Source organism: Leguminivora glycinivorella, chromosome 22 (genome assembly GCF_023078275.1).
Source record: "Leguminivora glycinivorella isolate SPB_JAAS2020 chromosome 22, LegGlyc_1.1, whole genome shotgun sequence".
In the NCBI taxonomy this organism is placed as follows: domain Eukaryota; kingdom Metazoa; phylum Arthropoda; class Insecta; order Lepidoptera; family Tortricidae; genus Leguminivora; species Leguminivora glycinivorella.
This window is the reverse complement of record NC_062992.1, coordinates 2,800,746-2,816,842: the sequence shown is the minus strand read 5'-3', so window position 1 is coordinate 2,816,842 and position 16,097 is coordinate 2,800,746. Positions and strand designations below refer to the sequence as shown.

Below are 16,097 nucleotides of genomic sequence, written 5' to 3'. Positions count from 1 at the left end.
CTTGTATTCAATATCCTATAATTTCCGTTAACAACGTTTTGAAAAACAGAAAAACAGATCCTTCTTTAGCAGTAGTCATTTAAAATGTACTTAATGACGACGGATGTTGTGATTTAATGGAACACACATTGTTTCGTTTTACAAATAGCTTGAAACTACTTTTAAATTACTTCCCGAAATACGAAAACAGTCATGGCACGTAGCTTGAGATCAAACCACAGAGCTCAACTAGATAATAATTCATAATTCATTGAAAAATAGTTTCTGGGTTAAACCTAGGCCTATCAATGCCACTACGCTTAGAATAAATTTAAAAGTGGAAAATGTCTGCCTCGGGTGGACTTGAACTCACGGACACGGAACATACTATGTAATGGTGTAAGATGCTACTCAATTGCGTTGCTCAAATCGTGGTATATTACCAGTAAAATTGTACATATGTCTGATGCCCTCGCGCTGTTTGTAAACGCTTCAAAAAGCGGTGTCTGTGTAGTCTTTGGATCAAACATACTGCAAACAAAGGCAGTCTCTGCAAATATTCCTCTAAGGGGTCATTGCATTGCGTTTAGTTTGTTTATTCGTTTGTTCTTCATTGCTTTGGTAACAGTAATCGCTCAGGAATTCGCTTTAGGTATTTCCTTGAACGTTCATGTAGAAGTTACAAATTTACAATACCTATAGAGTTACAGGAAAATATCCACCTCGACAAAATTTTAGGTAGTCAGTGTAGTCATACTAATAATTATTCAGAAGCAGTACAGTTTATGGTCAATGTGTCAAATTTTCGATAATATGATGGCCATAGAATATAAATTATAGTTTAATGGGCATTAGAAACCTAGCAACGAGTGCTGGCAAAATATTAAGTAGCTTTAAATGTTTACGTATGTTTTCATTGAATCTTGGAAAACCTATCAAGAAATATTGACTAAAAGCTTCAAACCAGGCATACGTGAGTATGAGTAGGTATTTTGGTCATGTACAGTACAGTCCTTTCGTTTTCGCGAGGTAAAAACAAAGACGCCTTGAAAATTATAAGGCTTCCTGTGAAATAATATCAAACTTCACCAAAGACTGCCCCATTGAAGCAAACAATGTTACTCACAACGTTTCTTTACAACAAACAGTACATACTAATGCTTATCAGTCGTCTTTGCACTTTCACACAACGTCCCTCTGTCCGTCTGAGTCACCAATACTTTTGGCCCGTTGTTCTTTGTTGATTGATATTATGATTACAATCTGCACATGAAATTACTTTGGCGGACCATATGTAGTTTAGAGCTAATGACCTGGCTTGACCTGAATGAATACAGTTATCCTTATTTGGAGTAAGTGTATCCGGCTATCATTTGATAATTGATAAATTAAGATACAAACAAATTCACTAAATACAGAAGTAGCTGAGTTTCTGTCGCAAATGCTAAAGAAGCACCAAGCATAGAAGATGAATGTGCTTGAAGCCACTATCGTAAAGTCTTCTAAAATGTTCACCCGGGAACATTTGTTACGTTTTAATACAACTAACTTTAGGCTAGAATGGTCGCTGAAGATAGGAAGGCGTGGTGCGAGCTGCTAGAGACTCTTCTTCTTCTTTGTTAGGCTTCATAGCGCCTTATGTATCACTGCGACCATTAAATTTCTTGTCTATTGTGAATTGTGATCGCCACCTACTACAACTCTCGATCAAGTCCTACAAATTCGAAGATTTGTAATTTGTAGTATGTTTTCTCTGAAATCGAGATACCTCACATTCACATCATCTGGGTGTATTTGTAGACCCTTTGAATTTGTCAGGTGGCTTACTACACAACAACAACTACTGACTTGGCATTAGTTGTCAGCATTTGTAAATCCAGCATAATGCTGCTGTAAGCGTCAAAATATTGCAAATGTGCGGAGACATTACCCTCAAAAATTGGCGTTAAATTATGCCGTTGCTTATGTACGTATCTGATTTAGATTCTGGGGGTAATTTCAACCAGTTGTAGTTTTTATATTTTTGTCTGTTGCCTTCCGTGATTTTCTCACTTAATGGTCTCATCGGAAGACTAGCGCTGGAAGTCGCCAGTAACATGCTGAGGTGAGGCCATTTCATGGCACTTTATTCTTATCATTCTTAGATATTGTTTAGTGTGTGCTTACGAATTTTTTTTTTATTCTATTCATATCCTGCTGCAATGACTAGGAAGTGGATACTACAGAGGAAGTGTTGATACAATACGCTGCTTGCTCGTGTCCATAGCTGCTATAAATCAGAAGTTACCGTTAGTAATCACTGTAATATAATAATAATCCTTAGTTAAATATTGACATAGTTGAGTGGGTCGACTGCTGGTTTAAGCAACACCGATAACAAAGGATGTTGTGACGCATGCCGCGGGCGCGCTGGATGTTGTTACGATTGACCCGCTGACTCACAGGTGAAGTAATCTTAAGGGCGCTTTCAAAATGGGTAAAACTAGCCCACTCTGTCTTTTCTTATGGTCTTTGGCCTGCCGTCATCCATTAGGTCACACCAAATTTAGAGTTCCCTTTTGTACAAGATTAGGTACGAAGAAAACTTTCAGTTTTTGATATCATGATGGTAGTTCGCGCTGGGGGGCTTTACCAAGAATTGCAAAGTAAATACAAATCAATATAATATAAGTAAATACAAATTCGAATTTAGATGAAAAATCACTAGCACCTAGTATATTCCTTCTCTTTTTCTAATTTTACTGATCGATTGATCTTTTTAATTGAAGAATAAAAGCTGATTGAACGGTCCGCTCCGCTACCCGAATAATGACCAGAGGTCGGGAAGGATGAACTCATAACATCATAAAATGATGCTAGTTTATATAGCTAGCTTTTGCCCGCGGCTTCGCTCGCGTTAAATTTGAATTTGCGGAATGCTCCATATAAACTTCAACCCCATTTTAGGGAAGTGGGGGGGTTAGAATAGAAAGAGACAAAAAGTAACCTATGTCACTCTCCATCACCTCAACTATCTCCACTTAAAAACTTAGGTCAATTCGTCCGTTTTGCCGTGAAAGACGGTCAAACCGACAGACACTCCAGATCCCGGCAGTTCCTAACGTTATTCCTTAGGGAGCTACTATCATCCGATCCTTACATTTGTCTTCCACAATTGTGGTATAAAGCCAACAGAATGACGGAATGATTTCCCAACCGGCCCACTCTCCAGAATCCGTCATCAACAATGAGCGATGACGCAAGGCTGTAGGTTGTAGTCAGATTTACGACTAAACCTTATGCGGAGTGGTCAATCCCGAACCACCCACACAGCTGAACACCCACGGCAAATGACACCCTATAGGTGAGCTAAATGTCGATGAAGATGTTATAACTTCTGAGAAATATGTAGGCATGTTGGATTCTGAGAGATCATATGAGACGAAAGCAAGTGAATGATGAGATAAGGCGATAGAAAGGTATGGAAGAGGAAGACATGCAGTCGACGCGCAGTGAATGGGTTAAGGGCAAGCGAATAATGATGATGGTAGGCACACGATTGCGAGAAGACCTTGTCCATGTAGAATGTCTTTGTAATATTATTTTTTTAGCGAGTATGTTTTGTTTCTAGCTACCAGTAGAGGTAAGATGAATATTGAATATTTGTCTTGTTACCGCGATAGTTATCATGAAATAAAAAAGTGCACATTGCAAACACATTTGGATTTTTGCACATTGTACATTTCAGTCACCCGTTGACCAAATGTAAAGGATTTAGGTAAAGTGGGTATATACGGCCGAGTCTTCGGTTACCGCGATAGTTACTCAGGAAACAAAACACATTGCACATTGCAAACACATTGCATTTTTGCACATTGTAATTTCAGTCACCCGTTGACCACGAACGCTGTAAAGTACTTAGGTAAAGGTTTATCATACTTAATATTGTCTTCGGTTACCGCGATAGTTACTCATGAAACAAAACACATTGCACATTGCAAACACATTGCATTTTTGCACATTGTAATTTCAGTCACCCGTTGACCACGAACGCTAAAAAGTACTTAGGAAAGGTTTATCAGTACTTAATATTGTCTTCGGTTAAAGCGATAGTTCCCAGCTCATGAAACGTAAAGACAACATTGCAAACACATTGCATTTTTGACAAAGAATTTTTGACTTTGACACGAATGTAATGTAAAGTTTCGAAACGTGGATAATTTAAAATTATCATACGCGATATAATCCGTTTCCATAATTTTATTTCATGTTTATCATACTTATTAATCTGCGTCCTTAGTTAGGTATTTCGGGTACAGGCAATTTTTCCTTTTGTGTTTGATAATACAAGGTATAGTGAGCATTTTAGTAATTATTAAATATTTTTGAAATATGATGCTGTGATGAATATTGCCATTTTAAAGAGAAGTGTATTCGGGCTTCTTTTGTCGATACTTTTAGAGAAATTATTGAACAGTCATTCAAACACGTTTATATTCGCAATCTGTGCTCGTTTAAATTCAAAGGATATTTATCTTGTACACGGATACATATTGCAACCAAGAACGTTTATTTACTTTCTCCATTGTTTACGAAATGCGAGTTTCGCTCCTTAAACACATTTCCCAGAAATCAATTAATCATCACAAAGCAAAGCATTAATTTACGCCGCGCTACTTTTGGCACGCCTTACACATAGGCACTAATAAATAGCTTAGAAAGTTAAATTAGAAAACCATAAAAAGTGTATTCAGTCTTTCTCTAAAAGGTTGGTTTTCGTTATCCTTTTATTAGACTTAGGGCCAGTTGCATCAACCACATTTGACAGACACATCATCGTCAAGCAGCAGACGTTCATGGAACTTCCCATACCGAGGGTTTACAGGTGAAACCCGATAAGTTGAAAAAACTGGTTTTTGAAATTCGAACTATGTGCAATCTCCACAATGTTGTTATTTAAAATTTAACAAACGCTGCGGGAGTATGTCGCCGCGAGATGACTACCCGTCCTTATGTCATTAATACAGTTGACGTGTGATCTATCTCGCGGCGACATACTCCCGCGGCAATCATGTGCTAGGCCTACAGTAAACACTCGAATTACTATAAAATTTAACAAACGCTTAAACGGTGACGGACGGTTTGATGCAACCGGCCCTTAGATCAATACGAAGTCAGTCTAGAACTCAGGTAGTACAAAACCATAACAAGAGCATGATGTTATGATTTATGATTCAGATTTTTTAGAAGCGCGTTTTGTTGAACGAGCAAATTTTTACCATTTTTAACAATGCGTAATCGTCTTATGAGTAAGTTACTTTAAAATCCTTATTCGGAAGTACATTTTGCTAGAAATATTATGTCTAGATCCCGGATTTTTGTCGAAATGACGTCACCAATCCTAATGGGGTCGTTTGGGGAGAAAATAAAACGATATACCCTATTGTGACGTGATTGCCACAAGAATCCGAAGTCCTTATGAGTCTTATGACCTTTCTCTGTTTACTACCGTGGCTGATCATTTTTTGCGCCCAAACCGGCTCAAGGTTGAAGGTCGAAGCATCGTTTGTGCTAAAAATAAATAAAGTTTGTAAATCTTTCGGATTCGCCAACGCATAAAGAACCCAAACCTAAAGGGTTGTCTGACATCATCCTTGGAATGCAAGCAACAAAGATGGAGCGCTTGCATATGCAAAACTTCGAGAATATGCATTTGGATCCTTGCTACCGTGTCCTAAATACCGGAGGGGTGATGTATTATGCTTGCCGTAAGGCTGGCTAGGAAACCTAAGCCATAGGCACTAAGGTTGTGGGTGTTGCATGATATTACATATTTTAGAATTCGGATATATTGATATTAGAAGTATGTATATGACTACTATTATTTATTTTTTAGACAGTCAAGTTTGGAAACACCTTGAAACAGATTTTCCTTACCTAGATTTTAAGTGTATCTTCTTGAATAGTTTTACTTACTATTGTTTTCATTTATCTGTTTACGTATTATTTATTATATAAAGATTCTATAAGCTTAATACAGGCATACACGTGTGCTGAACTGCAACCGGCACATTTTTCGCCCTTTTACTTATCGGCTTGTACAAATTTTAATGAGTTTTACAAAAATACTTTGCATTTTTCTAAAAATCGAAGATTTCTCGGAGTTGCTACAAGTGCCGATAATGCTTATCGAGTCTGCCGGAAACAATTAGTCTACTATGCAGTACGGTAATGATGTAAAAAAAACTTTTAGGTTTAAGTCCTGTTTCTTTAAACGCAACAGAACTCGATACTCCATGTTTTAGGGGCCTTTCAGCCCTTAGGGGATTTTCAGCGTTTACCTTAGCTCTGGACACGCATTTTACGAGCACATTTTGTTCAATAATACATTGTTTGACTTTTCATCGCTTATCATTTGGACGGAGCAGCACTGGAAGCATCTCAAGGTCTGTAACATACACTGCTTCTTTAACTATTCATTTCTGCTTACGTTCTTTAATATCAACTGATTACTTTTCAAATTTCGTTAGTTGCAAAAACAACTTTACCAGGAACCGGCAATAAGCCAATTGCTTTTTGCAACATCATGGACGAGCTTGCGAAAATTATCAGTGAATATTATGTCCATTTTGAAGTCACTGAACTCGTTGTCCAATGTTCATTGACAGACTAATAAAAACTCATCTCGTTCGTTTGTTTTGTTTCGTTGTATATTGTCGGCTTCTTTTGTTTTGGTTGTGCATGCCTCATCTGTTTAGGTATTTAAATCAAGCTACTGAGTATGTTGGCATAAGCCAATAGTAACATTATATTTATGATTTACATTTATTATTTTTGTATATAGACTTATAATTCCAAGTGGGGTTTTGCTAAGCGGGTTTTCATAGTTAATGTTCATTTTCTGTTTAAAAGCATTTGTCAATTTAATATTTCTTCTCAAAGATCTCCATTAGCGGTGACTGCCACAATGGACTGGCCACTAAATGTCAATTTCGCAGATAAATTTGCGGTTAAAGTTCGCGGTTTGTGACTTTAGCATGCGCCAAGGCCGAAATTTTAATGATTTACATGCGTACGCGCAAAAAAGTTATGGTGCTCGCCAAACCTTTGCAAATAGTTTATTTATTAAACTTAACGTTGATGATATGGCACTGGTCCCACCGCGAGCTAGCAAGCTATGAGCTATTGGCTATAAAAACGAACAAAAGATAAGCACTCCCGTGCGAATAAAAGAGATACGGCGATGTTTATAGTTACTCGCCCAGCGGTGAGCTATCAAAATCGCCGTGTCTCTTTTATTTGCACGGGAGTGATTATCTTTTGTTCGTTTTTATAGCCGATAGCTCATAGCTTACTAGCTCGCGGTGGGACCAGTGCCTAAGTGTGACATCAAAAAACTACCAAATACTTAAATGTGTTTGGGCAATCTCTGAAGAAAGGATTCTGTCGCTTATTTCACAACAGTGACAATTGCCGCCTGACAGTGACACTTCGTCGTTCATTACCTGTTCAACAAGGAAAAATTGAGGATCATCAACCGAGAAATAGGCACAGAATTGTCAGTGTCAAGTGTCAATATCACTATGGTAAAATAGCTCACTGATAGTAGTTTATGGGTTAGATTCTACTCATCAGACGGTTTAAAGTTTCGATCTTTGTGTGTGTACCTTTGATTACTTCAGTATATCTTATCCAGGTGTTATCGTATCTTTCCACCATGCTGCTTGGACAGACGTACACGAGACTACACGTGTGTGAGATCGTCAACAACCAGCCGTGTTGTCCTCCCCAACAAGTAAGTGTAGGTGATGCTGACTTTACAGCCGTCAAATTTTATACTCCAGATCTAGTCCAAGTGGCAATAATTGTCAGAGTGGACCCCAGGCTTCCATGAGCCGTGGCGAATGCCGGGATAACGCAAGGAGGATGATGAGTCGAAGTGACAATCGTTGATGATAGGCTCTGTCGCGCCACAACAGAAGAGCGATAAGGAAAGATTTTTCGACTGTTACTTTCCTGACTCACTGTTTTTTGCTATTGCGAAGTCTTGCTTACCTTTCGTATGCGTCTTTCAAAAAAATTTCATTAATATATTAGTCATAATGACTACATGTTAAAGTTGAAACAATATGGAGCAGATCTGCTCCTAAGCATACGAGAGGTTAAATTTGAGACACAATATTTCTTGCAATCGGGTTTGGAGTAAAAGTTTGACGGTCATTCCATGTAATTTTGGAGTGTGTAGAATCAGCACCTCGTTGTTGTTCATTGTTGTTGTTAGATTCGCATGCAGATGCCAATAATGTAATCGTTTGTTTTTTTAGTTTCTTTCGAGATCGTCATCATCATATTCATTGATTACTATCGTTCATATCATAGTTTTTATTTCTGCTGTATTGTTTGGCTTGTGTGATTTTCTTCTTAAGTTTTAATTCTGATTTGTTTATTGTTGATTTACACTAATTTTCCTTTAATTTTGATGTTTTCATCAACTGTCTTCGTTTCCGTTTTTTATTTTGTTTCAATAGATTTTGATTTTTGCTTACAGATTGCTGAGTTGGTCAAAATAATTGGTCTCCGAAATAACATAAACTATCTTTTTACACTTTTCAGTCGCCTTTTATAACAACAATGTTTTTTAGTGTTGTTGGATTTTTTTTATATTAATAGAGCTTCTTTAATATTTTTAATATATTCTCGAGCAGTTGTTCGGCCCTATTTTTTTTGAGTGCAAGCATATTTTGCGCTGCACTATTACTAGGTTTGCCACAATCAATACGAATGTACAGTAAGCTGCACAATTGCATGGAGAAATTATGAATTCAATTGATAAATTCGCCATATACTTTTGCAGAACACTCTTTGTACTACTTTCTTCTTATTTCTTTATTATCTACTGTTTGTTTTGTTTTTATGGTACAATCAAGTGTTTACATACTGTTCTAACTTGGCTACTTCTGTGCAGGTGAACCGGCATGTGAACGACCTCTTCGAAGACCTGCGCGATGGCCTGAACCTCATCTCGCTGCTGGAGGTGCTTTCTGGCGAACACCTCGTGAGTATACACTTCTTTCATACAATATTATACTTCTTTAAATCCTGTCACCCTTTGGGGTGTAGGGCTCCAAGCATATTTCTACATTTACTCCAGGCTTGGTGTCCTTGCGGTAAAAGCGTGCGACTTTCAATCCGAAGGTCGCGGGTTTGAATCCCGGCTCGCACCATTTAGTTTTTCGGAACTTATTGTGCGAAATGTCATTTGATATTTGCCAGTCGCTTTTCGGTGAAGGAAAATATCGTGAGAAAACCGGACTAATTCCAAAAAGGCCTAGTTACGCCTCGGGTTGGAAGTTTAGATGGCAGTCGCTTTCGTAAAAACTAGTGCTTACGCCAAATCTTGGGATTAGTTGTCAAAGCGAACCCCAAGCTCCCATGAGCCGTGGCAAATGCCGGAATAACGCAAGGAAGATGACTCCAGTCTTGGGCAGCTTGGGTAACTTCCTCCCACCCCATCCCTAACAACCTGGGGGGTTACCATGACGTACTAAAGCCGTTCAGTTTAGGTTTAGAGAAAGGGACACAGCTATAGCAGTTACATAGCTCCGTCCCTCTCTCTCAACCTAAACTGAACGGCTTTAGCACGTCATAGTAACCCCCCTGAGCTCTTGCTGTACAGGCACAAACCTACTCCAAGTCGATTTAGGGCGGCATGGTTTCCGTTTGCCAGGATATATTCCAGGTGAGGACCACTTTGGATAGGTCTATGGATAACGCTTTACGTGCCTAGACTTAGCTATAAATTGTCTTTATCTGTCAAATCGACTTATGCATTTGTGAGAAAGGGATAAGACATAAATATACAAATTCAGTCCCGTTAGTATTTATGAATAAGGCATAATGAAGATACTTAGCTTGAAACAATCATGCACTTAATTTTCTATTCACTATTGTTTTCATAATAATAGAAAACCAGGTCTATAAAACTTAGGTACATGCACAAGGGCTTATACATACACATAATCACGCCTGTATCCCATAAAGGGGTAGGTAGAGCACATAAATTACTCACGTTTCAGTGCCACTCTAAGCGAAAAGGGGTTGAAAGAAATCGAAATTGTGACATTGCAGTGACAGGTTGCCAGCCTCTCTCCTGCGCCACAATTTAACCCATATCCCACAGTCGACTTCTACGACACCCACGGGAAGAAAGAGGGTGGTGAAATTCTTAAGCCGTCACCACACTGGGCATACATATATAAGTATCAATAAAATCTCTATAGGAATCAATCATAACTTAATATTAGCTTTTAGACTATGAGAGAGAGAGTTGTTTTAGTGTTTAACGTTGTTATTTATTTCTTACCTCTTTATGCTTGCTTATCTTGAAGAATATAACCACTTAATACCGAGTTAAAAGCAGCTGATTATCATAGGAATGGTTAAAATCCATTTTGGAGGATGATATTGCACAAATATTGGTGCTCCAAATACCTAAGTATATATGTATATACCTACTCATTTGCAAGCCGTCGCTCATTTTATATACAATCCGTTTTTAACAGTAATAAAAAATATGAACTGTTTTGAATTGCAACGTTCATTCAAAGATTACTTATAATCCGTTTTGATGTTAAAAGTTAAATTAATTAAATGTCAATCAAGGTGTAGGTATATGAGGAAGACATGGTGTCATTAAACAGCCATTTAAATACAAGGTCTTTAATTAGAATAGGAATTTGTGAAAAAACATAAACCTTAAACGTTTTTATGGTCGAATGTCGAATTAACTAAGTAATTATAATAAGTTTACATACCTACAAAATTATGTGAATAACACCGCTATAGATAGTCTGCGTGCGTAGCCGAATGCACTAACGCTCACGAAATGAAACGCTCGTAGATATCTATCTCTATCGCTCTTGCGTATGGGCGCGACAGAGCCAGACTACCTTTCACGCCGTTTCGTTTTCGTTTCGCGTCGTAGAAATGCCATTCGGCTACGGGACCTGTTCAGAAAGAGTCGTGAAATGTATTGGACCTCATACATTTCGCGACCCTTCTCTTACTGAACTGAATCTAGCAGTGAAAATCGTCGTCTAGGGCTTTTTTTCTCTCTTATACTCCAACAAGACCCTGATTTGAGTCACAGACTAAGATTATTCGATTTTCAATTTTTACGGTTATGGCTCTCATGATTATTTTATTAGACTGTTGGTGCTAACGCTCCGTCTTGCGTGAGCGACGGGCGACGCGACGCGACGCGACGCGATGCGACGCGATGCGACGGCGATGGCTCAAGGTCATCGCGTATCCATCGCGCGAAACTTCGGCACTAGCATTTTGGTGATTAGAATCACAAGATTCGCCGTCTTTCACAATGTTCAAATGGTCTAGCGGGTTTGACTTCTAGGTGGAATCGTTTGCGCCATGAGTGTCGTGAGTTCGAATCTCGGCTCACGCAATCTTTTTGCATTTTTATTTACTTTTTTTCTTTTATGTTCTACTAGCTTTTGCCCGCGGCATGGGGTCTCATCCGGAACAGTGCAAAATTATTTCCAAATAGAAATCATAAATGGCGCTAAGTGTCACGATTGACGATTATTATTTTTTTATCAAATAGATTTAAAGGTATTTGAAGCGTCATAAATTAAGTACATTATAAATTAAATACAAACATCGATGACAACACAAATTTAATGCATTATTTTAGAAATTTTCAAAGAAATAATATCACGTAATATATTGCTACTGACTATGACGCAACAACGTGAACAACCTGCGCGCGACAGTATCGAGCTACCTAAATTTTATTGCATATTGTCACTAGATGGAGCTGTCACTATCTACAGTATACTGCCAACGAAACGGTGCGATTGTGTGCGTTCCGTTCATTGAGATATATGTACTACGTACTATAGGCGACGTTGCCAGACGGAAACTCTGCACAAGCTGACAAATGCGCGGAGTGCGCGAAGCGGTAATTTACGCGTAGAGTAGTAAGTCCACCATCAGATGTGACACATTATTATATTCCGCCTGTCAAAATTATTTATTTATTTATTTACAACTTAAAAAATACAAAGTAAGCGATCACTGCCGCCCATGGACACCCGAAACACCAGGGGTGTTGGAGGTTGGAGGTGCGTTGCCGGCCTTTAAGATGGATGTACGCTCTTTTCTTGAAGATTTATCTTCTTCTTTAAAATACAAATATATACTTATATATAATAATATATATATAGTGCGGTCAGTTTTTTTGGACAAAGCGTAGGTATCCATTGTTCTCTTTTTTCATGACCAGGCCAAAGAAAACAGCAAAAAGTGAGCGTGCTAAAAATACAATTTTACTCAATAACTGTTAACAATCAATAAACAAATTAACTTTTTTTTTATATTATAGTAACATAATTCATAAAGTAGTAAGTAGTTACCTAATAATTTTCCAAATTGAAATAAATATATTTCGCAAATCTATTAGAGGTGAAACACATTAGTAGGAACAATGAAAATGGCACATCTGCGCGGTTAACTTTTTAGTCTATGATTGCGTCACCAAAATCGCGCAGCCTCGCTCCCGCTCGCGTGTTCGTAGAATATTCAGCTATCAGCCGATAATATTTGTTTGTTAAATAATGTAGGTATACGTTTGTAGTAGTGTGCGTGACAAAAATGTCGTCTATTTCTATTAAACAGCTGCCAATGATCGAAATTCAAATTAGTTGAACAATTTCCATTGAAAAAAAAAGTTTGTAATGCATCGGTCCGAATTGTGGATACTAGTTTTATCATCTTTTAGTAGATACAATTGAATGTAAAATTATTTATTTTGCCTGACACTCTTGAGTATTTTTTATGCCGTTATTTTAATTTTACAATATAATATTTGGAATATAGTGCTTATAATTATTAAATATAAAACATTTTTTAAATACTTTTTGATACAAAATCATACTTCATTGATTTGGAACAATGCTTTTTATCGGACCTACAGTCAACCAATTGGAACCCTAGGCCACTGTAGAACTATGTCATAGTAACGTTATAAATCAGATTGTAAGAAACCTCTTACTGCTTGTCATTTTGACATGGTTGTAGAGTGGCCTAGGGTTCCAATTGGTTGACTGTACATCCGACACTATCGGAAGCGTTTATCGGATGTAGGATGTCGATCTGACACCCGATATCGGATCGGATAATGTGAAAACGGCCTAAGCATTAACCGTTAGTGCGTTTTCACATTATCCGATCCGATATCGGATGTAGGACCGATATCCCATACATTGAAGCCGCCATCTTTGATTTTTGCCTTTGAAATCCTTCCGACATTTGCTATATGCACGACCGATGCGATGCATGCGAAATCAAACCTTATCGATATGGAAGTATGAGACGCGACGATTGCCGACTGGCTAGGATTTCCGAACGCACACGAATGCGCGCTCGGTCGCCGATTTGCGGCGGAGTGGGCCTAGACCTCGACGCGACGCCGCACTTGCGTCGCGCGAAGCGCAACAGCATTTTAAAATCGGTGCGACTCTGTCCGTCTGTCTGTCCGTCTGTCACATTCCTAAATATCTCGAGAACTACTAATGCTATCAACTTGAAATTTGGAATAGTTGTGAACATTGTAAACCTCTACAAATAGAAAGTAAAATTTTTTTAAATATATTAATTTTAATTGTAAAAAATGGCCAAAATGTGAAAATGAAAGGGGGGCAAACTGTAAATTTCAAGTTACTAGGTCAAGTGGGGTATCGTTGGAAAGAGCTCAAATTGAACGTAAATAAACTATTTTTTATAATTTTTTTGTTGTGGAAAATGTTTTGTTGTATAAATTTTGAAGGAAAATGTAAAAAAAATACCGTTCCCCCCCCCCTTATCTCCGAAGTTTACCAACGAAAAATTATGAAAATTTTAGTAAACATTGGTTTTATGCTATATATTACAGGAAAAATATAATCGTGTTTGTATTTTGAATACTTTTTTTTTTAATTCACAAAAAACTTTTCAAATTTTTACTTTCAATTTACCCACCCTTGCGGATGTATATCGTACTTCAAATTAATACGAGATGTTACGTAAACCATCTTCTGTCCAATAAAGTAAAAACTGTTTAAATCGTTTAACATTATAAAGAATTATCCCTGAAAAACCAGGTCGCGCAAATTAGTTATCAAATTGACCGGGAGAGTCAAGTCATTGAGTTATATATAGCACGATTTTTACGGATGATTTTATTAATTCTGTTGCGGTACAAATTCATGTAAAAAAAATGTACGGCCTAAGGGTTACCAAGGCTCGATCGGCGCGCCTAGTGGACGCCAGGTTTAAAAAATTTTATGTGTGATACTATACAGCACGACCACGGATGATTTTATTAATTTGTTGGAGTTTCTACGACTTTATGGTTTTGGAGTTTCGACATAGGGGCCGTGGTCGTGCTAGGTAGGTACTCCCTGGCACGACCACACTATATTTAATGAGTTTTTAAATTTCTGTTGCAGTACAAATTCACGAAAAAAAATGTACTTTTTTGTACTTACCTTTTTAAAAAAAATACCCGCATGGTTTCGGAGTTTTGACATGGGTTGTGGTCGTGCTGGATAAGTACTTCCTGGCACGACCATACTATATTTATGTTTAATTTGATGGTCAAATGAATGTTAAACAAATGTTTAGAAATTGTACTTTGTAAATTACTTCAAAAACTTAGTGTGGTCGTGCCAGGTAGTACCTATCCTAGCACGACCACAACCCATGTCGAAACTCCGAAACCATGCTGGTTTTTTTTAAAAAAAGGTAAGTACAGAAAAGTACATTTTTTTTCGTGAATTTGTACCACAACAGAAATTCAAAAAATCATTAAATATTGTGTGGTCGTGCCAGGGAGTACCTACCTAGCACGACCACGGCCCCTATGTCGAAACTCCAAAACCATAAAGGTACATTTTTTTTAAACGTAGGTACAAAAAAGTACATTTTTTTTCGTGAATTTGTACCGCAACAGAATTAGTAAAATCATCCGTGGTCGTGCTGTATAGTATCACACAATTTTATGTGTTTATAGTCGTAATTTATTTGCGAAGTATTAATTTTATATCTGTATTTTTAAATTACACTATGTTGTGGTACCGGGAAGCATATTTTAACTTAAAAGGACGTAATGACAACATTTCATACCATGTTTCAGAAAATAAATAGTTTCGGAGTTTAAATTAAGTTTGCAGTGTTTGCACAATTTTATGAATAAAAATATTACTCTCGAAAATGTTTTATCAAATACGTACTTTACATTTTGTTCATTATGTTTACTACATGTACATTCTTAGCTATTATACTTATGTATTTCTTACATAATAATATTCCTTTCCATATTTCTAATTAACTACGCGCCTGCTTTAGAGTGCTTTAAATTTTAACAAATCAATGCATCCTTTGGTCGGGGGCTGGGGCCTTTCAACTCAAGGTCGCCGGCGCCGTGGTCGCGGGGCGCGGGGCGTGGGGCGCGGGGTGGGGCGCCGCGGATCTCGTTCATTCAATTCCGCTTGCATGTGTTGCGGACAGAGCGAGTATATTATACGTACGCGGCGAGCACACATACAAGCCGCACGGCAACGCCATCTAGTAATGTTCGACTTTAAACGTCCATGTGACGTTATAGGTTTAGTGCGTGAAAGCTAAACCAGATGTCGCAAGATGTTGCAGTTTGATGACTATTTCGACGTAGGATACTGATAAGAGTTTTGTTGGCCACGCGTGGCTACTGGCGCCATCTAGCTCTTTGAGTGTGGATTAAATTTAGCCTACAGGTCTAGAATACTTAGGACGGCGCCCATTTTTAGTATGGGATTAGGTATCTGTACTAGTATTATTTGATCTGTGGCCGGACTATCGAACGTAGGTCCACTGTCTATGAGCGCTGGGCGCAGCGCAGACTGAACTGAGCAGTGAGCGGGCCCGTGTCAGCAGTGTATTTTATTCGAATTTTATGTGCTTTAAAATAGTACATTACGATACAAGTGCGTAAAAAAGGAAGTTCGAAACGAGTGGCGATAAATTAAAACACGACCGAAGGGAGTGTTTTAAATCGACACGAGTTACGAATTTCCTTTTCGCACGTGTATCGTACGACGTTTTTC

General features: G+C 38.0%; 1 protein-coding gene across 1 annotated transcript in view; it reads left to right on the top strand.

Moving 5' to 3' along the window:
* The window catches only part of LOC125238071 (microtubule-actin cross-linking factor 1-like), a 340,128-nt gene that overhangs the window by 55,870 nt on the left and 268,161 nt on the right, over nt 1-16,097 (top strand). The window contains exon 4 of the mRNA XM_048145360.1: nt 8,924-9,013. Coding sequence (XP_048001317.1) covers nt 8,924-9,013 — 90 coding nt within the window. The remainder of the gene's footprint in view (nt 1-8,923; nt 9,014-16,097) is intronic.